The sequence below is a fragment of the Limanda limanda genome, chromosome 8 (genome assembly GCF_963576545.1).
Source record: "Limanda limanda chromosome 8, fLimLim1.1, whole genome shotgun sequence".
In the NCBI taxonomy this organism is placed as follows: domain Eukaryota; kingdom Metazoa; phylum Chordata; class Actinopteri; order Pleuronectiformes; family Pleuronectidae; genus Limanda; species Limanda limanda.
Window position 1 is genome coordinate 8,109,703 of NC_083643.1, and position 14,148 is coordinate 8,123,850.

The 14,148-nt window shown below is 43.9% G+C and overlaps 1 protein-coding gene across 1 annotated transcript in view; it reads right to left on the reverse strand.

Annotated features, from left to right (window-relative positions):
• Positions 1–14,148, reverse strand: part of LOC133009516 (neural-cadherin-like) — a 95,893-nt gene that overhangs the window by 40,904 nt on the left and 40,841 nt on the right. Inside the window, exons 7-11 of the mRNA XM_061077035.1 lie at positions 9,275–9,417; positions 7,482–7,654; positions 4,306–4,474; positions 2,905–3,075; positions 2,436–2,608 (exon numbers count right to left, since the gene is read on the reverse strand). Of these exons, the coding sequence (XP_060933018.1) occupies positions 2,436–2,608; positions 2,905–3,075; positions 4,306–4,474; positions 7,482–7,654; positions 9,275–9,417 (829 nt within the window). The remainder of the gene's footprint in view (positions 1–2,435; positions 2,609–2,904; positions 3,076–4,305; positions 4,475–7,481; positions 7,655–9,274; positions 9,418–14,148) is intronic.

Below are 14,148 nucleotides of genomic sequence, written 5' to 3' on the forward strand. Positions count from 1 at the left end.
AAACTGGCCAGCAACAGCAATGAGCAGTAATAATGATTAAATGTGTCGAGCTGGGTTTTTAAATAAACCTCAGTTATGTGAATAGGTTTGTTCTTGACGCTCTGAGCAATTAGCTCGTGATCAGCTGATTGGCGGTAATGACTTCACATTCCCTCCTGACCCTGGACTTGCTCAATGAACTCCTCTGTGGAAATCATTTAATTAGGCCAAGAACAACAGAGGCGGTGGTGTGAGTATTAAAAAAAAATTATTAACATATAATTCATGTTGCACAAAAGCTCCTCTACTTCTGCTCCTGTGCCAAAATTGAACCGCTAGGAAATAAAGGGTTGAATTTGACTGAGGAGCTGTTTTTCATCGAAATAGACACTGCAGGGAAAGCTGTAAATTTCCTTAAGAGGTCGTTAGAGTATTTGATTCGGTTTATCTTAATTAGAAGATGTGTAACATCAACATTAAACTCACATCGGAAAGAAGAAAAACCCTCTATAAACTCCCTGAAGGGCCTCTTCATGCCAAAATGTGGTAATTTTACTTCTTTCTAACCACTAACAATAAAAGATAATGCAAGTTATAGTCCTACCACTTTGTTAATAAAAATTGCTCAAATACGTGTTCCATTGTTAAGCAGTAACATTTCACCCATAAGCTGCATTATTCTATCAATGCAAATCATGGCCTAGCAACTCTATTATTGTGCCGCAGTCGCCAGATAAAAGGAAATCTCACTTAACTCCGAAATTACATTTTCTATTCCTGGTACAATCCAATTAGTATTTGTGAACAAGTGCAATTCTTTCCCAAAGCTTGAAACCGGAGAACAAAGATCACAATCTGTGATGTCCAGTGTGGACCGAGCGGCTGCTGCTTCTGCAATAAGTGAATGTCTGGCTGACTTTGTGGTAACAATCCAACCACGTTTTTTTTAAATGAGATTTTGCAGTAATGTTATCAGATCTGACCAAGAAAATACCCATAAAATAATCTGGATGTGGACGTTCCCTCCTCTTTATCCTCCACAGAGCCGTGTAGTGACGTCTGACTCGGGCTCTATGGTCTAAGGGCAGAATGATAGAGGCTGTTGTTCTATGGCCTTTCTCCTCCATGTTCCATTGAAACTCTGTGAGTTAATTGGGAACTGTGGTGCACACTTAGCTGCTAAGTGTGCTGCATAAAAACCTTAATACTTGGTCACTGTGATCAGGCAGCGTGATGAGGAAAATCAAAGCAGAACAATGTCTCCGACCGACCTTCGACGTTTAACATTTAATGAAGTGCTTTTATAATCTTGGCTACAGCATATAGTTACTGTGGGGATGATTCTGGAAAAAAAATACTCTCAAATATGCAACAGCTTTGTTCAAGCAAGGTTTTGGGCTTAACGCTTCAATTTTGCATGAAGTCAGTGGCAAAACTACAACAGGCTTCTGACACCAGCGTGCTAAAAAGTGTGCTGAATAATACACGGCTCTGTAGTGCTGTAGCAAGCTCGTAGCCAAACAACATGCCAAGACGTGAATAAGTGAAAGAGGGGAAATGGGAAGACCAGTGTTGATAGGCTGCAGAAAACATGAAAATAAAAAATCAACAACACGCCAAGTGGGGAATGTGAAAAGAGGTGTCGCGTCACTGAAACTCTGACACGGTAAATCAATTAGTCCACAAACGTCAACTGGGGAAGTCGACTTGCTCGTCTTTCACTTTGAATACCAACAGTACAAGAATTCAGCTTTTGAGGAGTCTTCTTTGATTTCTTCTGGATGGATATTATCTTTGGAGCTCAGTGCTTTGGTGTTAATGGCACTGAGGTAAGTGTGGATGCTCTGTAAGCGCAATCACGAGTGTAATTTTCCTGCCTCCAAAATGTTTCACTTAATGCCTTTTAAAATTCGTGACTCGTCCTAAGGTGTCAGTCTCCTTATCACAGTATGAGATGATGAAGGAAAATGATAAAACCTTTAATTCAGTATATCAAAGCCGGGGGTGTTTTAAGTTGGACAGTGTCTTGGTTTGTGATAATTTGCCTTAAAACCTGTGTTGTCCATTTCAATTATTTTTTTTGAAAGCTTCTTCTTTTCTCTTTTTTCTTATAGTCTTTTGGAACAAGCCAATAAACAGAACGGCAGTCATCACATACAACGGGAATTCAGAGCTGTTAACATCTATTTTTTATAAGTAGCTTAACCCGAATTAGTCTCCCTCCATCTTCTTTCTCTGTGGTCCTTGTGTGTGCAGCACCTCTGGGAGAACACACAGCACACACCTCTGATTGGGGGTCGCAGGCAGAGGCACTTTGAGGTGGCTCACTCATTAACTCTGTTGACTCAGACCCACAGGCTGTCATGTGTGGTTCAGACAGTTTGTGTGTCTGTGTGTGTCTGTGTGTGTCTGTGTGTGGTGGCTGATGGAGAGCCGGCTAATAGCTGCTGACTGACCTGTGATATGGGCTGGTTAACGTAGACCCATCCGGTGACAGGGTTGACCTGCAGGTACTCGGGCTGCTCCGGGGACATGGAGTAAGTGATGGCTGCGTTTGTGCCAAAGTCGTCATCGTGAGCGGCCACTCGAAGGAAACTGGTGCCGACCGGAGTGTCTTCTCTCAGGAAGTCTGCAGAGGATGGAGATATAGTTATGCTGGTCACAGCTAAGGGCAAAGGACAGGAATGGGTAACAGAGATTTGTTACAATGCAAGTAATTTTGGTTCCCGCCACCAGGGACACTGGGGTGGTTCTAATGCTCATTTCACACAGACATGAAATTCATTAGACAGCGGAAAGAATGTTTATTTTCCACCCACATCCGCCTCCCGCCCTGTTTCCTATAGCATTTTTAAAGGAATTGGTTATGGGCTGCTTCAGTGATTCAGAGATATTTATATTTCATTTAATACCGGCAACACTTACACTCGTAGCGCAGGTTCTCAAACTTGGGGTTATTATCATTCTGGTCCAGGATCTGGACGGTGAGCTGACAGATGCCGATGAGCGGCTCCTCCGCCCAATCAGTGGCCGTTACTGTAATTGAATACTCTCGCTGCCGCTCCCTGTCGAAGCGTCTGGCCGTCGTGATCGCTCCTGTAAATACAGAGCAACAATCAGCCCGTTTCCCGGCACAACATTTAATCACATGAATTCATATGAACTCATTCATCCATTCGGCAATTCTGCAATTCACCCATCCATGTGTACAGCATCCCTCCATCCATCCATCCATCCATCAATCCACATAACCATTCATCCGTCTATCCCATCATCAGAACATCCACTCACAGACAAACAAATAAAGACTTTTGTATTTATTCTGAGTAAGTTGAGCATTCCTTTCAAGTGCAATGAATTTGTTATTAAATCTGGAGATGAATTTAAGCCAAAGACAGAAAATGACTTGAGAAGAATAACATGCTGACTCCACGTGTTAAGGTGGCAGGAAAGCTTCTCCTCTGTTTCAGTCATTTTATACACTGAAGAGTCAGAAAACAGCTTCACCAGAGAAAGAGTGATCGATAGACCGGTGTTGGCATTAGACTCTTCTATCTACTAATTCCACAAATGTGTGTCTGTCTGTTTGTGAAACACATATCATCCAACCGTTCAGCATATTGACTTCACCCTTTGCATGTGGATTGTAAATTGGCCAGGAAGGGCAGTTTCAAGCACTCAATATTAATAAAGATGTATTAAAAAAGTGACCAGTTGTACTACTGTCAAAATCACAGCAAGATCATTTTGATAATTTGATTGTTTTAACTTCACGATAACAGACTGACACTGATATTCAGGGATGTAGCAACTGCTTCAAAGTAAATGCATGACGTTTGTTTTGTGGCTGCGATGCTTTATATCGAGCTGAACTACAGAAAATAGTAAATTCATTAAAATGTATATATCAGCCACACACGTAAAAGAGTAATACAGCAAATTCAGTTTAATATTATGAAAAACACAGATGATAATCATGTAAACCAGGTAGGATGAACGCAAAGTTTTCTAACTTCACTCCCCCCATCTCAGAGTATATTGTAGGGCTGTTTGAGGAGTAATTCTGATGTGGTGCTGTAGTATTATCACAGGCTAAGCTAACGGTCCATTCCAAACAGGCCGGTTAAAAATGGGCGCCGCAAATTATTCTTAGATAAACATTTGACTTATGTGAATTTCTTCTCCTGTCAAATCACAGCTCAAGTGCGATTACCATTAGAGACGTACATTTCCGTAGAACAGCAGAATTGTCTCTCTGCACTAGACTCCGCGCTCCATGATCTAATTGAGACCCATTTCATCCCAGACAATCCGTGACCACGCTACCTGAGTCCGGATGAATTCTGAAGGCAGGCATGGTGCTGTCTCTGTGCATTAAGCCATATTTGACTTTTCCATTTGCTCCCTCATCTGCATCCACAGCGTGCACTTGCAACACAAAAGTCCCCGTTGGCTGGTTCTCCAGCACTGAAGCCTGCTCACGATATTGCTGGCACTGAGATAGAGAGAGGGAGGGAGGGAGGGAGGGGGGAGAGACAGAAAGAAAGAAAGAAAGAATGAAAGGAGACACACAAATACAAGAGACAATCCTCATATATGAGAATCTATTGTCAGTGTATGTTATGGCAAAACAAGAATCAAAGAAAATCAAGTTCTTAAGTAGAAGGTCAGTGAGATAATGTGAATTTAACACAATATGGAAGCTATTGATACAGTAAGTAAAAACAACGATTTCTCCTAAGAGCCGGCAATGAAGAGCTCAGCAAAGAATTCATTCCAGTCCCCCTAATGAAAATATGCCCCAGATAAAGAGCTGCTCTCTGGAGTCTGTTTCTTTTTTTTACCAAAAATCAGATATGAATGCTCGCTACTCTTTCAATAGAATGACCATGAAAAAAAAAAAAAAGGAAAAACAATAGGCGAGGAGGAGGGGGAGCAGGAGCGAGGGAGCGAGACGGATCAAAGCATGTGAGCGGGCGACCGAGAGACGAACAATGTGAGACGGAGGGGTGGCACATGGTGCACGGCCCGTGGCTAGCTCTTTATACAAATATCACGCCAGCCCAGATGGTTCCGAGGTGCAATTTGATATTTAAACACGTCAAGCTGCCAAAACTCGCAGCCCACCCGAAAGACCTCGGGAGCTGCGACTCAGCACGGGCGAGTCTGCGCTGAAGTTCAAGTCATTCCCTCATTAAGGAGGAAGTTAATTAAACAGGTAAAGTGTATTGTGATGATATTGCACTTTTTTTTTTTTTTTTCTTCATAAATTAATTGAAATCCCGACGGAGTGCCTAAAGATAGAGTGGGTGTGCAGGCTAATCAGAACTCGTGGGAAAACAGAGCGGTGAGAGAGACGGAGGCCGGGGAAATGAGAACGCCAGGGCGAGAGAAAAAGAATATATACAAGAGCTGGATGAGGAGAGGGATGGAGGAGAGTGGGTAGTTGAAGTGCACTGAGAGGATGAGACAGGCAGATGAGAGCACATTCTTTGATTTAAAAACAGGGGGAGGCAGCGATCCTGGCTCGGAACAAAGGTAACAAATCGGCCCAGTTGCTCTGCCAGGCTCTCTTGTCTGGCAACTGGGTTTAGCAACAAAACAGGACGGATTTTGTTACCGATGGAGAGAGCCAGGATTGCTAAGCCAAGTTAGCTGACACAGCAGCTGGTATCACTCCTCCGACCGAACTCGGAGCAAATGACTGTTTTCCAAAAACAGTCATTTGCAAAAAAAATTTCTAACCAGTGTCTCATTCACAAGATTTCCTGCTCTTGCTGTAAATAAAGCGACTCCAGCAGAACAACACATAGGCTGTCACATTAAGAAGCTTCCTAAAGGAACTGAACTTAACATCAGTGATTTCAAATGATTGTATTTGAGTCCAAATAAATAAGTAAAAATGGAAAGAAGTCCATAGGATGAGCTATAAAAAAAACTGGAGCCTGAACAATTTATCTGTTGAACGATATAAGCCTTTCCCCAGATTATACTGCCATTGGTTTGCCTACATCTATGAGGATTCCTGAAATCTCTCTGTATGTGGATCACATTTCTTGAGAACCGTTCATCATATTGACTTGGTGCGATTTAGTCGTGTGGTTCACTCAATATTAATAAAAATTGAATAAACAAGTGACCGATGCGCTGTAGCAGTCAGTGGGGACGGTGCAGTGTCCCTTCAGTCTTTGGACCGAGTTGAACAAATCTTCTTCTAAGTCCTGAGATAAACTTCAGCAGCGCTTGGCAACCGGGTCAGACTGCGTGTCAAAATCAGTGCTAGATCATTTAAAAAATGTGATTATATTTATTTCAGTTCTGTCTGTACGTGGGATGCATATCTTAAGAGGCGCTCATCTTTTCGCCTTCACACTTGTCATGTGTGTGGTTAAGGGCCCTAGGAAGTGCAGTGTGATTGGTTGTTCAATATTTATAAACTTTGAATAAATAGGCGACCAGAGCTTTGTATCAGCAGTGGCTGGGACGGATCAACGCCAGTGATGTGGTCGCTCATGACAACAGCATGTTCACTATAAAGACAATATACAGCAATATACAGTGCCTTGCATAAGTATTCACCCCACTTGGACTTTTTCCCATTTTGTACTGTTACAAACTGTTATTCAAATAGACTTAAACAGACTTTTTCCCATTTGATCTGCATAGTACTTTGAAGGTGCAAGATACCTTTAATTAGGAAACACACAATAACGAGAACAAAAAAGTTGACATCTGTTGGATGCATAAGTATTCCTCCAGAGTAACCATCGGCCTCTTTGTTGCTCCTCTGATTAATCTTCTCCTTTTCTGGCTTGTCAGTTTGGGTGGACGGCCTTGTCTTGGTAGGTTTGCGGTTGTGCCATATTCCTTCCATTTTCTGATGATGGATTTTATGGTGCTCAGTGAGATGTTCAAAGCATGGGATATTTTTTTAAAACCTAACCCTGCTTCTTACTTCTCCACAACTTTATCCCTGACCTGTTTGGCAAACTCCTTGGTCTTCATGATGATGTTTGTTCAGTAATGATCTCTGACAAACTCTGAGTCCATCACAGAACAGGTGTATTTATACTGAGATTAAATATAGACAAGTGGACCCTATTTACTAATTATGTGACTTGCAAATGTGACTTGTGAAGGCAATCGGTCGCACCAGATCTTTGTTAGGGGTTTCACAGGAAAGGGGGTGAATACATATGCACTCAATGCTTTTCAGATTTTTATTTGTAAATAATTTTGAAATCCATGTAATATTTCCCCCCACTTCCAAATATTGGAATATTTTGTGATGATCCATGACATAGAACCACAATGAAATAAATTATAATCTGTGGTTATGCCATGACAAAATGTAGAAAAGTCCAAGGGGGGTGAATACTTATGCAAGGCACTGTATCAGTGTATGAAATTCTTTACCCGGGCTCTACTACGAACTTGACAGACAACTTTGACAATCAAACAAATCCGGATAAATGGATTCACGTTTCCTTCGAGATCCTCACCTCCTCAAACACAGGTTTATTGTTGTTGACATCATCGACCCCGACGATGACCTGAGCCGTGGACGAGAGGGAGTGCGGCCCCCCCGATGCGTTGTCGTCTGTGGCCGTGGCGTTCAGGACGTACTCCAGCCCCTGAAGCTTGGGAAGTGGAGTGGAGCGCAGGCGAATCAGCCCTACAAAGACCACAGGCCCATTAAATTACACTGTATAAAAACATGCCCCACCCCCCCAACCTACCCAACAGAATAAGTACAACTGTTCCATTAGTCATTAAGCAGGATGTTATTGCCGCTGTGGCCTTGCGTCGGTGAAGGATGTGCTATCGATAAAAACACAGCAGAAAAAACACATGCTCCTTGTTGTTGTTGTTTGAAATAGGGGGGGGGGGGGGGGGGTGGAGAGATAGCGAGTGTTGGAAGTCCACAGAAAGGTAAGAATCTGATATGCAGACCAAATCCAAAAACCAATTTCACAGTGGTGATCTCGTCACATTTCTAATCTAATAATTGCACGCTCTCCTCTAAAGACGCGAGTCCGACTCGAGCACGTCGGGAGCGGAGAAACACGAAGTCGTAAGTGAGTCGGGTTAGAAGTTAACCGGGCTCGGCAGACGCCTATTAGCTGTTCCTCTCTCGCCCTTTGTCTGCTTTTATGTAACAGTCAAGATAAAAGGTGGGATAAAAGGATGCGGCGTCTGAGTCAACATCTTTCTCGTCAACAGCAGTGCAAAAAAAACATCAGAGGTTGCAGAACGAGCAGTCGGCCTGTGATGTGGGGGGGGGGGGACTCATTGAAGTGAGGGGTTGGGGGAGGAGTTTATTCTCTCGTTGTGTTTCTATTCATCTCTTTCACTGCACTTGATTAAAGACAGTACAGCCTGCTGATACACACGCGGATGCGAGAGCCTGACTTTCCTCTCCGCCAATTTACTCGCGAGAGAAGAAGAGAAGGGTCCCGGCTGCCCACAGAGAGAAGGGTCCCGGCTCCTAATGACGATGCATGACACCGACCGGCACCGCACCACTACCGGGAAATAAGTGAGCTGTGGGATGTTCATGGTAATTCTACCGGCTTAAATGTCAACCTTGTTTACAAATGCGACGTGAGCTCTAGCAGCTATTCAATGAGCCAGCACTCTTCTTATATATACAGTAAGTGTGTGTGGGTTGGGGGGGAGCTGTATAGTGGTTTCCCTGCACCCACAGGACGTCAGCCTTAGCATTTCCCTGCTCTGAGGAAACACAGAAAGGGTAGAAAGGAATATATGAAAAGACAACACAAAGGAACGAGGAGCCGGCGGAGCGCGGCCCGGAGATTGTGAGCTATGATAGAGCAGTTGTTGTGAAATTGAATTGAAAGGGCTGGGTGACAAATGTCACAGCGATTGCCACTGGTTTCGGATCAAAGGGTAAATAAAAAAGATAAACTGTGCAGTCGCCAATTCTTGAAAGCACAGAAACATGTGGGGTGGGAGGGCAGGGGGGGGGGGGGGGACCTTCCACTCTGTATCCACAAGAAGAAAAAACCAAGGGTGGAAATCTCCTAAATAATATCATCGTTTATATTTATGAGCACAATCACAGAAAAAGCGCCGCATGTATTGAAATTACAGACTTTAATATCAGCTTTCAATATCTTCCCACATTGACTTTGAAAGCAGAGGGCGCGCGTTCATTGCACGCCACTGCGGCGGGAACGTATTAGAGAAAATTGAATGTGTGATTTGACGGAAGGCCTGTCAATTAGAGTGAGAGATGTAAAATGGGAAAGCCTGGGAAATTAAGAAGTATCACCTTTCTGGCTGTCGATGATGAAGTTTCCTTCCTCGTTGCCTGCTGTTATGGAGTAGATGATTCCATCGCCATCTGGGTCTTTGGCCAGAACGGTGGCGACGAGGGTGTTGGGGCCGGCGTCCTCGGAAACAAAGGTTCGATATCTGCAAGAGAGGAGCTTAAGTTTAACAGGCGCAAGGAAGTGAGAACACAAACACACACATTGAAGTCAAGGACAGACGCACGCAGCAGTGATGGGAAGTTCGGATAATTTTCCGACTCGGTTCTTTGAATCTCGTTCAGTAAAATGAATGAATCTTTTTTAGAGTCATTCGTTCATTTCTATTAAATACAGTACAACATGACAGTTTTAAATTGTCATTTATTATCATACTCAGTGATGCCGGTAACGTGCTACTTAGTAACGCGTTACTCTAATCTGACCCCTTTTTTCAGTAATGAGTAATCTAACGCGTTACCATTAATCCAAACCAGTAATCAGATTAAAGTTACTCCTCCAAGTCACTGTGCGTTACTATTTTGTCTACTATTTGTTACTTTTATTATCATCTTCCGTCACTCGCACCGTCACTCGCACACATCAACAACCCTTCACTTCCTCATTGCCCCCCGATCCCCAACACAACCAGCCAATGAGGACCTGACATTCCCAACAACCCCATCCTATTGGTCCAAACAGTCACATGTCCCACCCTGACCCCTTCACTGACCCTTAAGATATCGGAACGCTCCTTCAACACAGTGTTTTACTGAACATACGTCAAATCCAAACATAAACATAAACCCAGTCCGTTACAATATATTTGATTTTCTTCTTGCGTCTCTGTGAGTGAGGTCATGTAGCCTATACAACAATTAAGTCGAATCGCCCTCGTTTCTTGCCATAATAAACAAGATCCCTACTACTGTCAATGCCAGGCTGCCTCACAGAACAGCTTTTTGTAAAACCACTCCTTGCTTCTCTAATGCTGTGAACAACAGGTACAATGTTCATAAAACATGTTGAAAAGAATTTAATAGTTACATTTATAAACGATGTAGATCATTTTCCATTACAGTGTTAACAGTTAAATATGTCAGGTCAAGAAAGACTGTCATTCTTTTATTTTTTATAAAAACAAGTATTTATGTTAAGTGAAGTCAAGAAAGACTGTCTTTATTTTATTTTTATAAAAACATGTATTTTTTCAGGGAATAGTTTTTAAGTTCAACTTAAAATGTCAGTAGGTACATTATACGTTGTTGTTGTGTACATTACTGTTAAAAATGCACTTCTAATAAAGTGAGTGTTGACAAAACCGGTTGTCATTTTTATGTTGAGGCGGCGGGGGTCTTGTCGGCAGCTGCTGAATGTAACTAATAAAGTAACTTGTAATCTGACTTAGTTACTTATAAAATCAAGTAATCTGCAAAGTAACTAAGTTACTTTTAAAATCAAGTAATCTGTAAAGTAACTAAGTTACTTTTTCAAAGTAACTGTGGCAACACTGATCACACTGGCATTTAATTATCAAGGCAAACAATCACACTGCACTAAACTGTAAGTGTAAATGTAAAGTGAAAATAACAAACCAGTCAGTATGACTTGTGAACCATATCATTCACGTCTTTCTAAAACAGCGGTCACGCGAAAGGGAATGAAGTAACTGTTTCCTCTACTAAACCAATGCAGGACACGTGAAAAAGGATCCAAAGACTCGTACCCGAAAACCCAGTCGGGTAATGAACGAATCATTTCTGTTTCCTCTAGCTACCAGTACTGAGCCTATGCAGGTCACGTGAAAAATTATCCAAAGACTCGTACCCGAAAACCCAGTCAAAATGAAAGAATAATTTCTGTTTCCTCTAGCTAACAGTACTGAGCCTATGCAGATCACGTGAAAAAGGATCCAAAGACCCGTACCCAAAAACCCAGTCAGGAAATGAACAAATAATTTCTGTGTCCTTGACTGAGCCTATGCCACAGTCCCGATGCGCGGCCACGAGAAAATGAACGAATCTCTCTTTGAGAGGACTCGTTACTCCCGAGTCCTTGTAAGGATTTCGTTCAAAATGATCGCATCGTTCACGTACGACACATCACTAGCACACATAGAGAATGTGTGTCTCATTTACACATTCCGGAGCATCAGCGGCCTGATTGGACGGATTGTTGTTTCTCTGGCTTGTCTCTATGATTTAACCTGTCCTCTTAGCCGGCAATACCACAGACAAATGATCATGTCTGCTGTGGGCTGTTGAAGTCATTGAACAAATGGTGCTTCCAAACGCCCAGCCCACTGTGGGCCATTTGATCCAGAGCCTTTTAAAATGTCAACGGTGATTTGCTCGCTCTGCGGCGCCGGACAGCAGGATGCCCATCGAGACTCAGGAGACTGATCTACCGCTGGAGCGCGAGTCACAACCGGGTGGAGATGAAGTGCGTGACTCGGAAGGATCGCGCCGATGAAGAGGAATGGTGAAGCGTGCGAGAGGCGAGAGAGTGCAGAGGGGGGGGGGGGCAGGTGACAAAAGGGAAGACTGGCACCGAAGTGGCAGGTAAAGTGATATGTGGGAGCGGAAGACAGAGGAGCGTTCTCGTTCGTTCGCAGAGTTTGAGTTGATTCGTCAGCAGAACTCATCCCCTGTGAGATCTCCTGATGTGCCCTCCTCTAATGTGTGTGTGCGTTTAAGTATGTGTCGGTGGGAGGGGGGAGAGGGGGAAGGGGGGGGGGGGGTTAGGGATCAGTGTCTGCGGCGCAAAGTCAGAGGCGATTGATGGTTTACCGACGATCGCTGATGGGTGATTCATCTCCGCAGGCCGCGGCAGTCTCCGTGGCAACATGAGTGACCTGTAATCTGTCACCCGGCTCCGAGGCCACCTCTCCACTGCTCTGTTGGATGAGACACTCTGTATACACCCCCCACCCCCCCTTCCGCCCCCCCGCCCGCCCCTGCTTCTCATCCCGAAGCATCTCCCCACATCTCACTGAACTGTGAAGTTATACTCAGCGAGAGTCTGCCTGCCCGAGCCGCCCGCCTGTCTCTCTCTCTCTCTCTCGGCCTGAACGTCTGGCGATTTGCATTTCCTCTCCGTCGGCTCTCCGCCTGTCAGCCCCACACTTCAATCACTTTTAGCCTCTCTGCAACTCATTCAGATGAGAACTAAGAGGGCATGCCGGGAAATAATAATCTGTCCCATCGCATTGTCCAAGTATCTCATTTCGTCTGACATTGGCCTGACATAGCATGCTTCAGCCTACCTCAACATGTGTGTCTTTGGGTCTTTGGACACTGTCCTCCTCTGCCCTCACAGCCTTCATCTGCATGTCAGTGAGCTGCAGTGTGATGAAGAGGCCATCCCACCCTGCCTGGCAAAGTGCCTGCATTTCTAACTATCTGTTTGCAAGTTTGGCAAGAGTATTTGTCTAGCTGCCGACAGGCGTCTCTGTTTATCTGCACCCAGTATCTGACTGGCTGTCTCCTGTCTAGGCATGGCATATGTTCTTGGTATTCTCGACTTGCTTGCCTCACAACCATGCATCAGTCTTTGTTTTTCCTCCTCGGTTTCATGTTTTTTCTGTCTACATCTCGTCTTCTCTGCCCGCCTGTTTGTTTTTGCCCTTTGTCTGGCCACCCACTGAGACGGACACCTGACAATGCAACAAGAGCGGGCGAAGGAGGCCGGCAACAGTCCTCTGTGAAGGTCACTGGGACATGACTGACAGGACAAGCGGCTAACATGTTAGGGGGGGGGGAACTGCAGCAGAGCCACAGTGACAGTTGCTGCCCGAACCACTCGCACAGCTTTGCCTAAAAAGCGTCCGAGGACACACAGGATTGCATCCGTATGTCAGTTTACTCCATCCCTTCAGAGAAGGCCCAAAATACATCCTGCACTGAGCTGTTTGAAAGCTCCTTTTTATTACAGCGTTGAACTAGAGGATCTTTTTCAGAAAACCTTGACAACATCGCATGAAAGCAACAATGTCACAGTTGTGTAAACGTGCGAGAAGTGAGTAACAGATCGTTTTGATGCCAGATGACTATGATTAACACAACCAGTGGAAAATGATTCTGGTGACCAAAAAACATTCACATACAAATATAAAATATATGTGTGTCTGTGTTTGTGTGACTGTTCGTCAGTCTTTTTGTAGTTATGAGTCAATACCATCATTGTGAGGACATTTTGGATGGTCCTCACAAATTCAAAGGGCCGTTTGAGGGTTAAGACTTATCGTTAGGGTTAGAATTAGGTTTAGGTTAGGGTGAGGGTTAGGCATTGATTTGTGATGATTATGGCTAGAGGAAGGGGCTAGGGAATGCATTATGCCAATGAGTGGCCTCAAGACTATAGAGATGTGTGTGTGTGTCTGTGTTTTATTTGTGTGTGTTTTCCTCCATGAGTTATTTTCTGCTCTGCTTGAGTTGTCGGACTTCTCCAGCATCTAACCATTGTTCCCTCACAGCAATTCTTTTCACCCTGATCGCTTCAGACAGAAGAAGAGGGCCAGGACACAGTCTATTATTATTTGTCTATCTACTAATTCCAGGAAGCCCAGTCTGCCAAGTAGACGGTGAACTGCACGACAGTTACAGAGAAACAAGGACAAATCTGTTATAATAATAATAATCAGTTTGTTGAGATCCGTTTGACCCAGTCATGACTCTGAGCAGTTACCACTGTATATTGAGTTTTACTACTTTTTGTGATGGCACAAGTCTGGCAGCACATCCAGAATCGAATGTTATTGCACAGAACCGCCTGGAGGGGGGCAGTGCTGTGATGTGGGTTGTAATGTCCTTGAGAAGGCTCAAAAAGTGGTCTCAGACCCACTGTATGTACTATATGTAATAATACATGTACTGTACCTGTGGTGAAACCACGACTA